At 37.8% G+C, this 16,979-nt stretch overlaps 1 protein-coding gene and 1 long non-coding RNA gene across 2 annotated transcripts; both read left to right on the plus strand.

Annotated features, from left to right (window-relative positions):
* The first annotated feature begins 1,467 nt into the window (after nt 1–1,467).
* Nucleotides 1,468–4,006, plus strand: LOC119728775. The gene has a single exon (XM_038201156.1). The coding sequence runs from the start codon at nt 2,055–2,057 to the stop codon at nt 3,483–3,485; it is 1,431 nt and encodes a 476-aa protein (XP_038057084.1). The 5' UTR covers nt 1,468–2,054; the 3' UTR covers nt 3,486–4,006.
* An 840-nt stretch (nt 4,007–4,846) lies between these two features.
* On the plus strand, nt 4,847–13,679 carry LOC119728819. The gene is made up of 3 exons (XR_005271146.1): nt 4,847–5,074; nt 7,018–7,101; nt 12,498–13,679. It is a non-coding gene; the product is annotated as an uncharacterized LOC119728819 (long non-coding RNA).
* Nucleotides 13,680–16,979: the final 3,300 nt, after the last annotated feature.

Here is a 16,979-nt window from a genome sequence, read left to right on the forward strand (position 1 = left end):
AGTCATTTCAACAATATTTGCTATAACATACTAATCCTCCAAATCCATTTATTTCTGAAAATTGCAGCAAAAGCAAATGTTGTACATTCCCTCTAATTGCAAGATTGAATGATTATTTGAACTCCGTCCATAAAATGTTAGTACAGTCTGCCCTCAAAATGTGCATCCTGTGTTATACACTTGTGCAACGATAACGATTACCTTTATTAGCAGATCACACCAGGTTGGTACATAACATTGTTTAATTTTGTCTGAATGTGCAAATGTCAAACCCCGTTTGTTAGATTAACAGGATATCATTATTTCCTTGTAGATTTATGGACTTTCTTGTTTACTCTGCGTGTTTCTTGTACTCAAGTGCATTATTTTTGTTTTCATATAATAAATATAGACAATTTAGTATTCGACAGAAATATTGTGAATGTTTTACGTCCTTGGAGACTTTTTTAAAACTGATAATGATTATACTCAAAAATGTATCATTTTAAATGTGTTCGCTACCAAATCTGTACAGAACTGCTTTCTCGTTTCCGTAAATATTTCCACAGCCACAGGGAATCATGTCTTGATATGTTAATAGCCTCACAGAAAAGTCTACAATGTATCTTCTTCCATCATGACGCAAATTATACGCCTATATTGGCGAAAGTATAATGAGAATGCACAAGTCATTCCAACTACCTAATTATTGTACACTAGAGCAGCATAATATGTACTGTGACTGTGATCAGAATACATGTAGGCCCTATTTTGTTTTTCATTCATACCGCCAGCATTACCCTGTGACACGAATTGTCATATTTGCCATGGTACGTAGATCCACGTAATGAAAGTAGCATGGAGCTGTCAATATCTAAATGGATAGAGATGTATATAACACAGCTATCTTTTTTTCGCATTTCTTGCTTTGAATTTTACAATGTGGTTTTCAACATGTACTTAATATATGAAGTGCAGAGATACATGTACATGTATTTTAGATATGTAGATCTTGCGAATACAAGGGACAATGATACCCCTCATTTATGCCGTTCGCACTTTTAACCCAGATGTATTGTAGACATCGGTGTATTTAACTTCATTATAATATGCAAACAAATTGGCGAGTTTCTTGTGAAGGCGTCATCATCATCATGATAATTGGTTATTTTGAACCCGTTTATAGCCTTACTTGTAACCGTGTGCCTCGGAAAGGTGGATGATTAAACGGAAGAATGAAGAAATCTGTTCAAAACGTTTTATGATGCATTTGTTTGACCCCTAATTTTTTCCCGGAGTTCGCGGGTGTAGGGAGAAGGGGGGGGCACACACACACCATACCATTTGACACGAATTAGATCTGCTCATTAGCAATATGGCATAGTACTAAACAAAAAGGCAATGACAAATAATAGGCAAAGTTTTAATCATCCAATCAGAATGCGTAACTCGTCGTCTGTGACCCATGATTGACCAATCAACGTTGAGACAACAAGCCGTAGGACTTGTACTCATCAGAGCCTCAATGAGTTTGCATTATGTGCCGACTCCTAGGCAACATGACCAAATACCTGCCGCCAAACTAGCCAAATCACACCCCTCAAGTGTTTGGACTACTGGTTCAAGTTTGCAACGCAAATACATGTACACCCAAAAGCCCAACAGAACAGCAATGGCGTGCCAGCCACTTTCCTGTGAAGCAGAATCACCCTGTATTCTGTTTTATCTCGTATGATTCGGCGGGAAGCATCAACACTTGAACATTTTTTTGTCAGTGACCCGACCAAGGTCTATCTTTTCAGAACCAATTTTCAACGCATGGGAATCGCGAAAACAAGGACAACACCGAAGGATTTCGTGTAGCACTCTCGAGCTACGCTTCAAAGAAACAACAACATAGCGATGATTGTGTTTTAAAAAGGCCATGTGGTAATGCAGAAAGTGATACTTTATGCAGATTAGTCTGTGATATCAGACTTTGATTCAAGCTGTGTTTTTTTCACAAGGCAAACTTACAAACGTGAGCTGTGATTATCCCCGGCCGCACAGACAAATGTTAGTCTTGTTCAACCATAATGACTTACAATGCTCACGCTAATGCTGCCATGCCACTATATGGCAGCTACCCGTACACTCGCTCCACTCCCGGGGCAGATGCTCCAGCATCCGGTGACAATCTCATCCACTTCGTGGACTTGGCGTCGAGCAACATCAAGCACGCCCTAGACAGGCCGGCCAGATCCAGACGGAAGGTCAATCACCGCAAATACTTGCAGAAGCAGATCAAGAAGCGCTCGCAGGTGAAGAACGGCGAGCTCGTCACGGGGGACCAGAATGACTCCAAGAGAGATGCCACCAAGTCCGCGAAGACAAGTGGGGTGCAGAGAGCAAAGTACGGGAGCCGCATGAGGGAGACGCCTGCCCATCTGAGCGTGTCGCAGTGCAAGTCGCTCTCGGCCATGTTTGATCTGACGACACCCCCTGAAGCTCCTGACCAACAACACTGCTCCAAAACCGACCAGCAGAGGCCATTTCAGGCGGCAACGTTGCCCCTGAAACGGCGAAATCTCCCAGAGTCTTTCTTCCAAATGCCCGACACAACCTCGCCCCCGTCACCTGGGGAGATGATGATGTCTCCATCACTCAGCGCAGATTTGGATTTGCCAAGCCTGACAACCTCTGAGGAGGAGAACGATGACAGTGCCCTCCATGATACCATCGACTGGCTTTGCTCGACCGCCGACTTAGATCAGGTGTTGGGCCCGTTATTGGACGAGATGATGACGGCCAAGACATGGGAGGACAGGACGGTCGCTGATCGTGGGTACGGACAGTGCGAGATGGGCAGCGGTGAAGGTAATGGATTCACGATGGAGATGCAGCATGGTAACAACAACGTCAATCATTATGCGTCTCGGCAACAAAACATTAATGCGCAGCATGCTCACATGATTGACCTGTGTAGCAGCAACATCTCGAAGGAATGCGTGAACAATGTACACCCTGCCCACAGCACTGAGCAGATATTACCTCACATCATCGTGCAACAACAGGCCAACACCATCACCCACAATACGGTGCAGCACAACCTAAATGACTTCAACACTGCAACCCGCAGTGGTGCAAGCTCACAGACGAACCAATATACTGGACATCACTTCTTCCCACCTCGCCAAATTCCTAACAACGAGCTTGGCTACGATCATCCTCGCACTCAAGCCGCTAAAGGATCGGGACTAGCTTACCAACCGGCCCACCACAATCTCGTCCCATGTCAGCAATCCCATGGAAACCCATCAACCTCCATCACTCCTCCAGAGCTGAGCTACTCCGAGATGATATCTCAAATGAGGCAGCAGATAAACCAGCCTGACTGGCACGGCGGAGGTTTGACTGATGGACTGGACATGAGTCCTGGGGAATGCAAGGGGCCCCTTCCTACTTTTCCTCAGGCGTTCATGAAAGAGACTACGCCATGGTCTACAAACACAGACTGGAATTGCTAACAGTCGTCTTCCTTGATTGACAAATGACTTCAGAAATGTCAGAACATTTCAAACACAGTAATTCAGCAGCTAAACGTCAGTGAATTTGTTTGTTCAATATCTCATTCGAAAGTGAATAACGTTTATATTGCTAAGAAAATTGTTGGGACATTGGCGAGCTGGACTCAGTTATTATACATGTAATAAGATGTCGGGATAATTGTTGGCAATCCAATATGTAGAGCTTTCCTGCATTCAAACTGTTAGATCACAATGAGAAGAATTGTACATTTTTGATTAATAGAAATATTTGTATATGCTCAGATTTTTCTTACAGTAATTTCGAAGCTTTGCCTTAATTAATGAATTTTACCATTAGTAAATGAAGTAGTAAGTGCTTTGTCTATCAGGATTGCACATACATGTATTTCTATTTTTCCATCAGAGTTTGTTATTGGTACGGATATAATTATTGGGAATCCTAAAGTGGTCACGGGGCAAAAATCAATCAATGCAACTTTCTGGATGGGGGAAAACATGAAAGATAATGGCATATTTGCGTTGGTTGATGTTGAGACAAGAGCAGACTAAGGAGATTGTGAAACAAACAAGGTTTGGAAATGTGCCCCATGATTAACATAATCCGAATTTGTAATTTTTTTACGGTGAAATATGTAAAAGAATTGAAGAAAAAAAATTGGGCAGAATCTTTTACGTTCCCCACTTAAAATTATATCCGTGTGCCCTGTCCAACACAATTTCAGGTTCATTCCAAACACTGTTGAAAAATAAAATGCTTTAAAATGGATTCTTATTTTAGAGAGGAGTCTCGCCTATAAGTCTTGGATTTATACTGTGTTAGGGGAGCAAGGTGACAAAGATTGTATCTGCATGTAAGGGAAAATCAATTTCCTCCCGTTTCTCATTAAAAGGTAATTTCAAAAACAATATATGATTTGGTTTATTATCGTTAAAGGTTGTCTCTGTTTTCAAATATTATCAAATTCTCTCTTCTCAAGAAAGCAACCCACTCCAGTAAAATAACCAAACTGCTGCTTTTTCAAGTAATTTCAATAACGTAGAATTTTTCCGATCAAAACGCATTGTTATTTTCATTGAGTTCTTTTTTCTTTCTTTATGTACTTGCCGGAATGATAAATAAACAGTCGTAAACAGTTGTTCCAGAAATGAAAGAAAAACTACACGTTCCATTTTCTCCTTACTTCAACTTACTAATTTTAATGAACGATGCATATGCAAATTATTCACATGTTTTTTTCGACGTCCAGGCTCAGCGAAACACTGATTGGTCCACACGGAGGATTGAGCTCTGTGATTGGCTCAGCTTTGGGCGGAAAATTTTTCCCTTTGTTGGGAGAGCACGTGCGGCTGTTTGTGCACGGCCCGGAGAAGCATTGTGTCTGAACAGACGGGACGCCATTTTGAAAGATGCAGACGAAAACTGCTGCTGAATGTTTTTTTCTTAAATATTGTCCATGACTTCTTCAGCTTCCTCAATTTTCCAAGGAGAATGTTATCATGAACGTGGTGGGAGTCCGAGAAATGACAGTTTTCACCAATATTTTCTTGGTACGTTACAAACGGAAATGGTGAGGAAATTTTCATTCGTCCTCAAAAAGGACTACCTGTGCATGTTGCCGCAGATAAAACGACATGCCACTACAGTTTATGTTTCAACCCCTTTTGCATGTCTTTGCCATTTTCCAAGTGGTAAATTGGACCCTCTATTTCTTTTGGGGAAAAATGTTGCAACCTGACGCTGCATGAGCGATTGTGTATAAAGTCTATGGAGAGTCAACACAATTTTATTTCCTGCAAAATTGGAAATGTTTCTCAGTCCCAGATTCATGTCTTAATCTCTTATCATTTTTGCAATGAATGACCTTCCTTGAGATGATATGTGAAGAAAAAAAGTGGCGTCAGGTTGCAACATTTTTCCCTTACCTTCATTAAGATGATATATGAAGAAAAAAGTGGTGTCGGGTTGCAACATTCCCCCCCCCCCCCAAAAATGTCACTCAGGAAAGATTCCCATACCTGGCAATGACTTGTCACCCTGTGAACTAGCCCCATAACTGTGGCCAATTTACTGGACTACCTCCCGTAAATAGAGTTCACACTTCCACCTAGCCCCATAAATGTGGCCTATTAACGGGACTGCCTCCGTAAACATAGGCCACACATCCACATGTACAAAAACGTGTCGCACTTTGCCAAATTTTGATTTTCACATTTAGGCTTAATTTGTAGGTTTTTTTGCTTTGGAAGCATACTCACCCTCTTTATAGGCTAATCAGAAAGTGCTGCCTTTTTCAGATGTCTATTTTTCGTGAAATTTCCAGATTCATTTGCACATGTTTGCATATCAAAATTTCAACATGAAATTTCACAAAAATTAGACATCTGAAAAAGGCAGCACTTTCTGATTAGCCTATAAAGAGGGTGAGTATGCTTCTAAAGCAAAAAAACCTACAAACTAAGCCTAAATGTGAAAATCAAAATTTGGCAAAGTGCGACACGTATTTGTACATGTGGATGTGTGGCCTATGTTTACGGAGGCAGTCCCGTAAATAGGCCACATTTATGGGGCTAACTTCCACCATGTACAAAAACATGTCGAACTTTGTCAAATTTTGATTTTCTCATTGAGGCTTAGTTTGAAGTTTATTTTTGCTTTAGAAGCATAATCGCCCTCTGTATAGGCTAATCAGAAAGTGCTGCCTTTTTCAGATGTCTAATTTTCGTGAAATTTCATGTTGAACTTTTGATAAGCAAACGTGTGCAAACGAATCTGAAAATTTCACGAAAAATAGACATCTGAAAAAGGCAGCACTTTCTGATTAGCCTATAAAGAGGGTGAGTATGCTTCGAAAGCAAAAATAAACTACAAACTAAGCCTAAATGTGAAAATCAAAATTTTACAACTTAGTTCGACATGTTTTTGTACATGGTGGAAGTGTGGCCTTTATTTACGGCGGTAGTCCAATAAATTGGCCACATTTATGGGGCTACCTGTGAACAAACCCTATGACTGGGCTGAAAAATTTGTAAGTGTTTTCTCGGTAAATACTTCAATATTTTCTTTGCTAAATTTGACTTTTAGGACATATCATTTTTCTGATGGCTGATAGGTCACTGAAGAGAAAAATTAGTGATGGCCAGATATGGGAATCTTTTCCTAATAAAATTTGAATTAATATTTTCCATAAACCTGAACAATTTGAAAGGCTTCTTACTCATGAAGTCATTTTTGTTTTTCCATAATTTAAGCTATATTTGGATTAAGCTTTAATGAAAATTTATGCAAATGTAAAAGTCCTGACACCACAGTGGTGGTTGTGTGCAAAGGAGTCATAACTATTTAAAGGTGTTTTCTTTCACAATTGGAAACGCTGCATGATGACATATAACCAAAAAACAAAAATCATGCAGTCATTCCTGACAAACCCCCAACAATAATACCTAATAATGAGTTGAACAAATTCTTGTTGTAATTTAGATTCTTACCTTTTGAAATTCATTTCACCAACAGCTGTCTGCATTTTGCCTATATTGATAGCGTCCCCAACATTCCATGGTTTTGGACTTCAAACTACAGGAAGCATCACTGTAGCGGGTGAGTTTGTAAGGCCTTGGTCAGTGTCATACCTATTCCACATTCCATCGAAATTGGCGATTGTGAAGTTTAGGGCCTTGTTCCCAATTATTAATCCTCCCACTGTCTGAACATAGCTACAGACAGTCAAAAAGAATGTATTTTCTTCCCCTACCATGCCTTTTGCACAGGCGCTAGTTTCCAATTACAGCCAGATCATATTTCAAGCAAGCACTGTGACTAGTTAAATTTAGTCAACGGACAAAAAAAAGACAAGTGTAGGCACAGCTGGCTTATCAATAATCATCTGCAGTCAAATTATAGCTGTATCAAGTTGCATAAACAACCACAAATATGTGGCCAACTTAGTGAATTTTTACATGTTTCCACCGCGTCGGTGGGCCTCCTCTACGTCAACATGCAGTGATTTGTAAAAATGGGCAATTCCACACCAAAGTGGACATGACACCAAAAAATTCAAATACATGTGACTTAAACAAATTTGGCATCAAATGAAAGCTAAAAGTCTATATTTTCAAGATTTGAAGTCGGAATTTTATTTTTGATACATTTCGGTACCAAAAAATAGGATTACGTAATAATCCTGTTTTAATCCTAAAAATGTGATTAATAGTGATATGAAAGTATTCTACTAATACACACACAAAAATATTTACTAATGCCATCAGTTTCTGTCATGAGAAAGTATTGGCCTTGAAAAACTGACTGAAACTTGTTTTTAATGTTTTGCATAATTTGTTTCGCTTCAGTGACTTCTAATATTTCAGCCTTCGAAAATGTCCTTCCGTTACCGAAAAAATAAATATTTTTAATTTATTTTTAAAACTTGCAGTATGAATGCATTGAAAGTTATTGTGCAAAGCAAGTTTAGGTAGGCCTTCAATATGACATTATAACTGACACTGCTGTACTTCTCGTTTTTTAATTACAATTAATTAAATCACGTCCTTCCGTTACCAAATTGGTAACGGAAGGACAGTAACGGAAGGACAAATCTTATTTTTATCAAATGTTACGACATTTGTGCTCATGTTTGAAAAATGAAAATCACTGCAAATACATGTATGTATAATGAGCATTGAAAGGACATTCATGTGACCCACCTTCACAAAAGTTGGATAAGCAGGGCAAGGTGTTTATTACAAAGGATGGCACAGGCATGTACAACATGTACAATGTACATATGTACATATATGCCGATGTACCAGTACTTGTACATGTATGGAGTTGTTGCAGAAAATCAAATCATAAAGTTGCTGCCATCAGCATTCATGGACAATAGAGAAAGATACAATTTCTGTAAAGCCATTCCAGAAACAAATTAAGTCAAAAATGAGATGGAAGAAAGTACCGGTACTTTGGGGCACTTTCATTCAATTTACATGTGTAAGACATGTGAGGTGCAATCTTTGACAAATTATGCCCAAGTTAACAACTTCAGTTTGGATGTTTATAAGTTAATTGTTACTACTCTAAATCATTGTTATGTGATTTCAAACATTGAATTTAGAGTTCAATTAAAAGCAACACCTAAAATCATAATGATTCTGAAGCCATCAGTTCTATCGGTAGATGTTTTTACCTTGTACATGTAGGCTGGTCGCCCCCCCCCCCCCCCCCCCCCGGCCAGGTCTGCATATTGTTGATTTCACATTCAGTTACACATTTCAGCAATTTGTTTCACTTGTAAATTTAGTGTAAATTCACATTTTGTTCATGCTATAATTGAGTAAACCTTTTGTCCTTCCGTTACCGTCCTTCCTTTACCAAATTATAATCCACTTAAAACGTTGTAATTATATTACCGAAACACTTAAAATCAAATGAAAGGTGGTATAGTATAGATAACGCTTCAGGGATTCCATTTCCTACCTTTAAAATATAATTGCCCCATAAAATTCACAGAGTTTACGCAAAACGCGAGTAAGTTGGAAAACCCTTGTCCGTTTTACCGTCCTTCCGTTACCGACCTCATTAATATTCATAATTCATAAACGGGAGGCATTCATGCCTCCCAAAAGTGTGGAAATTGAAGGTAGCATTATAGCAATACAATTGTGACATTTGTTTGCTGTAACTATTAACAGTGTCTGTGATACACACATTTGAAATTTTGTTTAATGAGTGAAAACGTCCTTCCGTTACCGTGGAATTGCCCAAATTCACTATTAAGTTGGCCACACATTTTCCTTCAAATCTCTCTTTTGTCAAAGTATGAAAGTATGCTTTCTCTGCTCGACAAGATTAGTTACCCCCCCCCCCCCCAATGTTGTTTTTCTGTTTCGAAAGTAGCGTCAGGATGCAACATTCTTTCCATAATGTGTCCTAAAAAGTCAAATTTAGCAGGGAAAATACTGAAGTATTTACTGAGAAAACACTAAAAAATTTCAGACCAGTCACAATGCGGTTTGTGCACAGGGTGACAAGTGATGGCCAGATATAGGAATCTTTCCCATTCATTTCAAAAATGATAAGACATGAATCTGGGACTGAGAAATATTTCCGATTTTGGCGACGTGTATCTTTGGGCCCACTTCTATAAGGGAAAAAAATCCACTTTTAAATTATAATTGACCTACCAAACTACATATGTAGTTGACGACATTGAGAACATATGGGTATGTCCTAGATAAAACGCAGGGTTTTGAATTTTTGAGGGAGATTTGGGGGTAAAATGACAATGACAATGATAAAACGAAACACTAAAATAAAGATGGCGATCACCGCATGATGTATACCATGAGCACGCAAGTCGTGCTGCACGGCACCAACGGGCCCGTAAACCGCATAGGAAAATCGTAATTTCTACCCCAAGAAACTGTTCAAAAATTACATTTGTGCTCTGCACTCGCATTAGTCCTCGGACCCATTTGTGCTCCGCACTCGCATTAGCTCGGAACAAATGCCCAACGCATCGTTGCAACAGTTTACAAACTAAACTTGTCAATTGATAAAATTCCTTTCCCAAAATAAAATGCAAGAAAATATGAAGCCAAAAATACATGGTTTCAGCTTTGAAGTACACAGTAAGTTAAAATGTGTAAAAAAAACCAAAAAAAGCATTCTTATCGTAAAAACTTGTGCTCAGATACATTGTAATTCAGGGGGAAAGGGGCCAATGACCAAAACAATCGCTTCTAGCCAAATTTTTAGGTAATAGCAGGCAACCATGTCAGATCAATCAGTCGAAGGATGGAGAAGAAAATGTAGGTGGATGCCACCCTTAAGTTTGACCCAGTGGTATATATATTTATTCCCATATTTGGGTATATTCTTAATTTTTTTATTTTATGAAAAATATATTTTAGGCATTCTACTCACACACTCTTACTTCACCTCTGTTTGACAACTGAAAGTCACTTAGAATATGAATATGACATGAAATTTAAAGATTTAGAAAATTTATTTCTTCCTTTAAATCCTTCAAACATTTTCTTCAATAGAAAAAGAATAGACCGTCAAACTTTGGCATCTTCTGTAATTGATAACAAAATGGATTTCAAGGACAAAAGTGCTCGTTTATCTCATAATTAAAAAGTGCACTCACTCTTACATCAATTTTTTTTTATTTACTGCTTACTGCCAATGCCAAAATCAGGGGAAAAAATGACTTGGGTTTTGATTGATATTGTATTATTTTGCAAATTTGTAATTTCCCCACCCCCTTATTATGAATAGTGTCCCGCCCCAAAAAGAGGGAGTTTGTCCAAATGTTGTGGTTTTCATGTAATTTGAACTTTAATTGTTTTTTTAGCTTACTGTAAGAAGTCTTGATAAATGACTCTGCTTTTGTGGGTTTTTTTTGCCATTTCCAATATAAAACCCCACCCACAAAAAGGTAGGGGAATATGGCTATTCAGTTGTGTACTCTTGATTTATACCAAGTGCTAACTGACTATTAGTGAGCTTACAGTGACTTTTTGGTAGTAACCGTTTGCTTGAGTATATGGTCCCTCCATTTGTTGAGTTGCATCTCACCTGTGAAACGCTGGAGCTGGTCATTGCACTGCAGCCACAGTTGAGACAAGACTTTTCCCTTCCCTGGTGATTCCTGACCGGCTCATCACCGTTTATTCCTCCACCCTACCTTCCACCCCAACCTTCCATACCCTCCGTCTCCACCCTCCATCCCCACCCTCCATCCTCTTTCTATCATTACTTGCACGCACCGTTTCACGTCTACCTTTCCTCCATCCTCTTTTCCCCTCTTCTCCACCTTCTTTTGTCACTTGCACGCACTGCACGCACTGTTTCATTTCTTCCTTTCCTCCTCCCTGCTTCCTCTTTTCTCCACCCCTACCTTTCCATCTCTCGCACGCACCATCTAATTTCTGGCCCCCCCCCCCCCCCCCCCACTTTTCTTCCTCTCTCTACTAACATGGGATCATGACAGTTACCTTCCCGGTGGTGATCCTGTTAAGGGAAGCTTTCCTGTTAAAGGGAAATTTCCCAAACTAAAGCTGTCAAAAAGGGGATGTTTACACTGGATCATTTGAATGGTGATCAACTTTTAATATCCATAAGTCTTTATTTAAAAAATGGAGATCATAATGATAATTTAATTGGTTGATTATGCAATTTCATATCGAGTCAAAAGAAAGTTTCCAAATTTTTTCATTTTTTTTCCAAAATTCAGTCAGCCTCCAAACTGCAGTTTGACACCAGGACTACAATCACTTATTGTTGTCATGCACTCTTCAATGAGCACAATGCAGAGTGCTATTGTTTTTTAGTTGCACACTACTTCAGATCATTAGAGGACGCTATATCTGAAAACAAAATAATCCAATCAAACAAGTTGGGGCATTATATGAAATTTCTAGATGTACATGTGGAGCCTGATGTCATGGCTGGTATTAACGATTATGCTTAATTAAGTGCTCTTACTTTTGAATTGAGTCAAATGATGTAGCTAATTCACTACCGATTTTATTTTCATCAAGATTATCTTCCAATCCAGGACATAGTTTCTCAAGATTAGGGTGGGCCCACCTACTCGTTAGAGTAGCCATTGGTAGCTTGAGTGCCTCGATCTAGCCGTACACTGTTACAAGCTCTAGTAGTGCAGCCAGAAGTTCAGACATGCCCCAAATCATTTGAAAAAAATTATAGCGAATTTGCTGCCAATCTTGAATGAGATTATCTTCTCATCCAGTACAGAAATGTCAAGAGTTAGAGAACCTGGTCGTAGAGGGTCAAAAGATGGGAATCTTTCCGACTGTTTTCTGATTGCTTTAATGTGACTTATGCAATCTTATGTAATTTTCAAAATTTTCAAAAGTGGCCAGTTGCCTTCATTTTTTGTGTTGTGTTTTGCCTTCATTTTCATAATTTTACCCCAAAATTTGTAATGTAGGTTCTTACTTCTTTTTTTTTTTAATTTGTTTTACCAACAGCTGTCTGCATCTTGCCTATACTGATAATGCCTCCAACATTCCATGGTTTTGGACCTCGAACTACACAAAGCAGCACTGTGGCAGGTGAGTTTGTAATACGTTTGTCAGTGTTATACCTATCCACATTCCATCAAAGCTAGTCTTTGTTTAAAATAATTGGCGGTTGTGTAGGGCCCTGTTCCTTATAAGGAACACAAATCAGCTTTTAGGTTATCAAACTTACCAAACTAGTTTGTGACATTAGAAACCAACAGGTATGCCCTAGATAGAGACCATGTTTTTTGTTTGAGATAATTGTTTGGTTAAAGTGTTGATAGAAGATGACAACACGCAATAAGACAATAAAATGGCGATCACCGCAAAGTACAGTGAGCATACAAAAGTGTGTTAATTTGCATGGTGCTTACTAAACTGTTCAATATTACAAAAAACGATGTCATGAGAATGAAGAGAAGTCTGCTTTAGACGGACAAAAGTCATTTTGGAATAATCAAAAACACCTTTGACTTTAATTTTATACAAAACTAAAGAGGGGCCTACTACACAATTGCCAAAAAAATGGGAAACTCCTGAAGGTTAAAGTAAACAAAAAATGTTGAGCTGATTCAATTGCATTTTAAAGAGTAAGGTCTCAATGTTTCAATGTCTAAATGGTTTTCAATGTGTACACCACTGAAATGTCTCAGTTATTCCAACAATGATGAGCAGTGATGTATCAAAACCTCAAATCCTTGACTTGGAAGGCGCATAAGATCATTTGCTCTTCATGCACTGCATTTGTTTCCAATAATAACACCACTCAAAATCCAAAGAAGTATGTTCAAAACCTAGCCTGCTGAAGTTTCAGCTGAGTGGAGAATTATGAGAATTTTTGTGTGTGGAAAACTCTAATTACTATTCACATTTTCTGGAGAGCCCCCCCCCCCCCCCATTTGTATTATACAGCAGCTGCTTATATTTGTAGATAGCGACAGTATTGGTTATCTTCCATGCAATGTCTAATGGTTTGATGGAGTGTGGATTGGATACAGTATCTTACCCTTAAAAATAACGGCCGTAAAACCTTCAGATATTAAAGGGAAAATACAACATTTGCAAACATCAAAAAATAAAACTGCCAAATCATTTTGAAATACCTTGCTGGACTGTTAGTGAATGACAGTGTAAAGCATTTTGTAAAATTATGGCACCTGGTATACTGTCATTTTCAAGAAAAGTGGTATTTTTGTATCAATTTTCAACGCTGATCGGCCGATCAGCGTTGGAAAAAAACTGGCTTTTTTTCAAATACTGGCCCCAATTGACCATCGCACTTGTTTGCAATCGATTACAAACCTTTGAACGGGTACGAGCCAGCTAGACTGGTTCCCTGACCTTACAATTCCCCAGTGTATGTAAACTGCTCTGTTTCTTCTTATATGGAGTCAGGGAACCAGACTACAGGAAAATGATTGTTTTTCTTGGTTTTTATAGCATTTTCGAACCCAAAACCTCAAAAAAGTCAGTGTAACTATATTTGCTATATATTTCCAACCCCCAATTCCATCCATTTCTGAAAATTACAGCAAAAGCAAATGATGTATATTCCCTTTAACCTTTAATAGTTTTCTTATGCTAGGGGTTAGGGTCAATCTTAACAAATTCAATTGATGTAAATATTCTGAAACTCTGAAACCAAAAGTGATGAATTAAACTCTGTCTTTGCCTTGTCTACTCACTTCATTTTTTAAAGTGCCCTCAGAAAAGAATTAACAAATTTCTCAGTCTTATTTTAACAAATCCCAAATCCTGAAAATGCACGAACTTATTAATTTGTGAAACTAGTTCATTTGTGAAACTAGTTCATTTTTTTTAGTAGATGTATTTTGCCACTTGCCGTGAGTAATCCTCCATATATGGAGGTAATATAGGGGTAATAATGATGTAGCGCCTTGAGCACCAGTCTTGGTGGATATGTGCGCTCTATAAATACCCACTATTTTTTTTTTTATATAAAAATGTGGACATTAAGTGAAGCCCTATTTTCATTCATCTCCTATCTAAATAAATAAAACAAAATCTGCATTGTTGAGATTCAGTTTGGGGTCTGTTAGGTTTGTGAAGCGTTGTTCTTAATTCCTTGTGGTTTCAAAATTAACATGCTGAAATTCCAACTAACAATTTACATACATAAAAGTTTGATTTAATTACTTTTCAAATAGTAGGTCAAGTTTTGACACAATTTCTGAAAGGTTATATTACGAATACAAGATAATGTGAAACTTATTGCTGTAAATTGTGCAAAAGTGAATGTCCTGCAATGCACACCGTACCTAAGGGTTAGTCATGAGATTTATATTTCATAAGTCACATGCTCACAATTGATCCTCTTAGCTAAAGTGTGTCTACCTTTGGATAAATGTATAGGGCTGTCCCGAACACACCAAATATTCAAATATTTGATCAACAACTGAATATTAGAATATCTTTTTGCTGCTTTGAATGTTCAAAGAAAGAACAAGTATTTTATAAAAATATTAGGTCAAACACCGTTTGGAGTAATCAAATACTAAATTATTTGTCAATGGACAGCCCTACAAATATCAGGAAAAAATTCTACCTTGACAAAAGTTGACCCAAAATGTTTTGCTTTACCTCATTTTTTTTTCAATCAGCAGTATTGCATTGTTATTTTCTGTGTAGGTTAGCTGTTGATTTGGAATCCTTTGCAAAATCACTTTGGAAGACCAACCTACCCTACACTTTCACAAAATTGACAAATTCTTCAAATATACCTTAAATAATGCCACTATGTGATTGATTTATGAGACTTTTTGTTATAGTCAATGAATGAAAATAGTTACACTGGGTTGAAATCCTTTGTAATTATAAGACTCAACTCCATTGAACCAATCATCAACTCTGCATTGCCAAATTGTCATCAATTTGATTATCTCATCAGTAAAAATTCTTGAAATTATGTTCAGTGGGAAAAACAAGTCTAAAATTGCAACGACAGGAACATTTCTGCTGTTGCAATATCTTGCCATGCTCTTTACCTTTCAGTCTAAATGCACTATTCTTTCCTTTGAAACTACATGGGAAAGCAAACAAGCAAAATAGACCTTTCTTGCCTTTGTAAACTTGAGAGCCAGTGTAAATGCTTTTAATTGGATTCCAAAAGTTGGGTCTGAAAAAATACTAAAACAATAATAATTTTAAAAAACAGGTAAGTATTGTCCCAGTTGTGGATGCCCGTTAACATTTTGGAGTCCAGTTAAAATTAATCATCAAATTTTCTGTGAAATCACCAATTACTTCAAGACCTGTTAATTTTGTGTGTATCAATTTCAAATTGTTTAATCAGATGTTGTAGCATGCCAGCTTTTCTAAACGTGAAGACAAACTTTTACTTATTTCTCTCATTACTCATTTCTCAGAATACTCATTTCTCTCATTTGTTTATGACAGAGAAATGAAACAAGTTGATTGTATTGAATTTTAAATTGCATTTTAAAATTCGGTGCATAAGTTGTGCTAAGTATCTTTGATACGAAACCCAGATCATATCCAAAAATATATACTCAAGAAAACTTTCATTGCAAATTCTCGAGGTGGCATTGAACGACATCTTTTTGTACGACGAGCTGTTTCGAGTTGATCTTGAGCTCAGCATCTATTTTAGAAAAGGGTAGTATTACTAGCCAACAGCCAACACAAATATAAGATGGAGTAAAGTCAGCTTTGCAATGTTTTTCCGAGTATTTACTATTTGTCTCGCAAGCAGCTCCTCCATTAATTAATTAATTAATTAAGGCCCTGGTCATTATTGGTTCTTTATTATTTTAAATCCTAGATGTAGTGCATTTGTGATGCAATCAAGCTAAATGAGTCGTTTGTCGACCCTGGTAAATGTGGGGTTTTTTTGTGTAATTTGAAAAGAGCACAATTTCAGCATTACTGCTGTGAAAACCACATGCTGATACCACATGCTGATGAAGCTAAATGAGTCGTTTGTCGACCCTGGTAAATTTGGGTTTTTTTTGTGTAATTTGAAAAGAGCACAATCTCAGCATTACTGCTGTGAAAACCACATGCTGATACCAGCTTTAGTTAAAAAATTATGGAAGTCAGAACACCAAGAGATGTGATAAAGTGATGTGATGAAGTGGCCCTATTTTGGCCTGAATCTCCAAATGAAATTTCCCGACAAACAACTCATTTAGTTTGTTCGCATCACATATATATATCTGATAGAATCTTGTTGAATTGTGCTGTTGTGCATGGTTAAGGATTGCATGCTTATATAGCAAATTTACTTAACTTTGTCCGCTAAAAGTTTGCTCCTTGGTGGCAGTAGTAATCCCAGCTAGTTCTAAAAGAACGTTAATTGAAGCTGTTGTTGAATGCCCACAATTTTAAACTGAAAATGAACTTAAAACCACTTTGGAAAAACCGTTCCCCTACAGATTTATGAACAAAAATTATGTACTATTATTTAGC

The sequence above is a fragment of the Patiria miniata genome, unplaced genomic scaffold (assembly GCF_015706575.1).
Source record: "Patiria miniata isolate m_02_andy unplaced genomic scaffold, ASM1570657v1 HiC_scaffold_20, whole genome shotgun sequence".
Taxonomy (NCBI): domain Eukaryota; kingdom Metazoa; phylum Echinodermata; class Asteroidea; order Valvatida; family Asterinidae; genus Patiria; species Patiria miniata.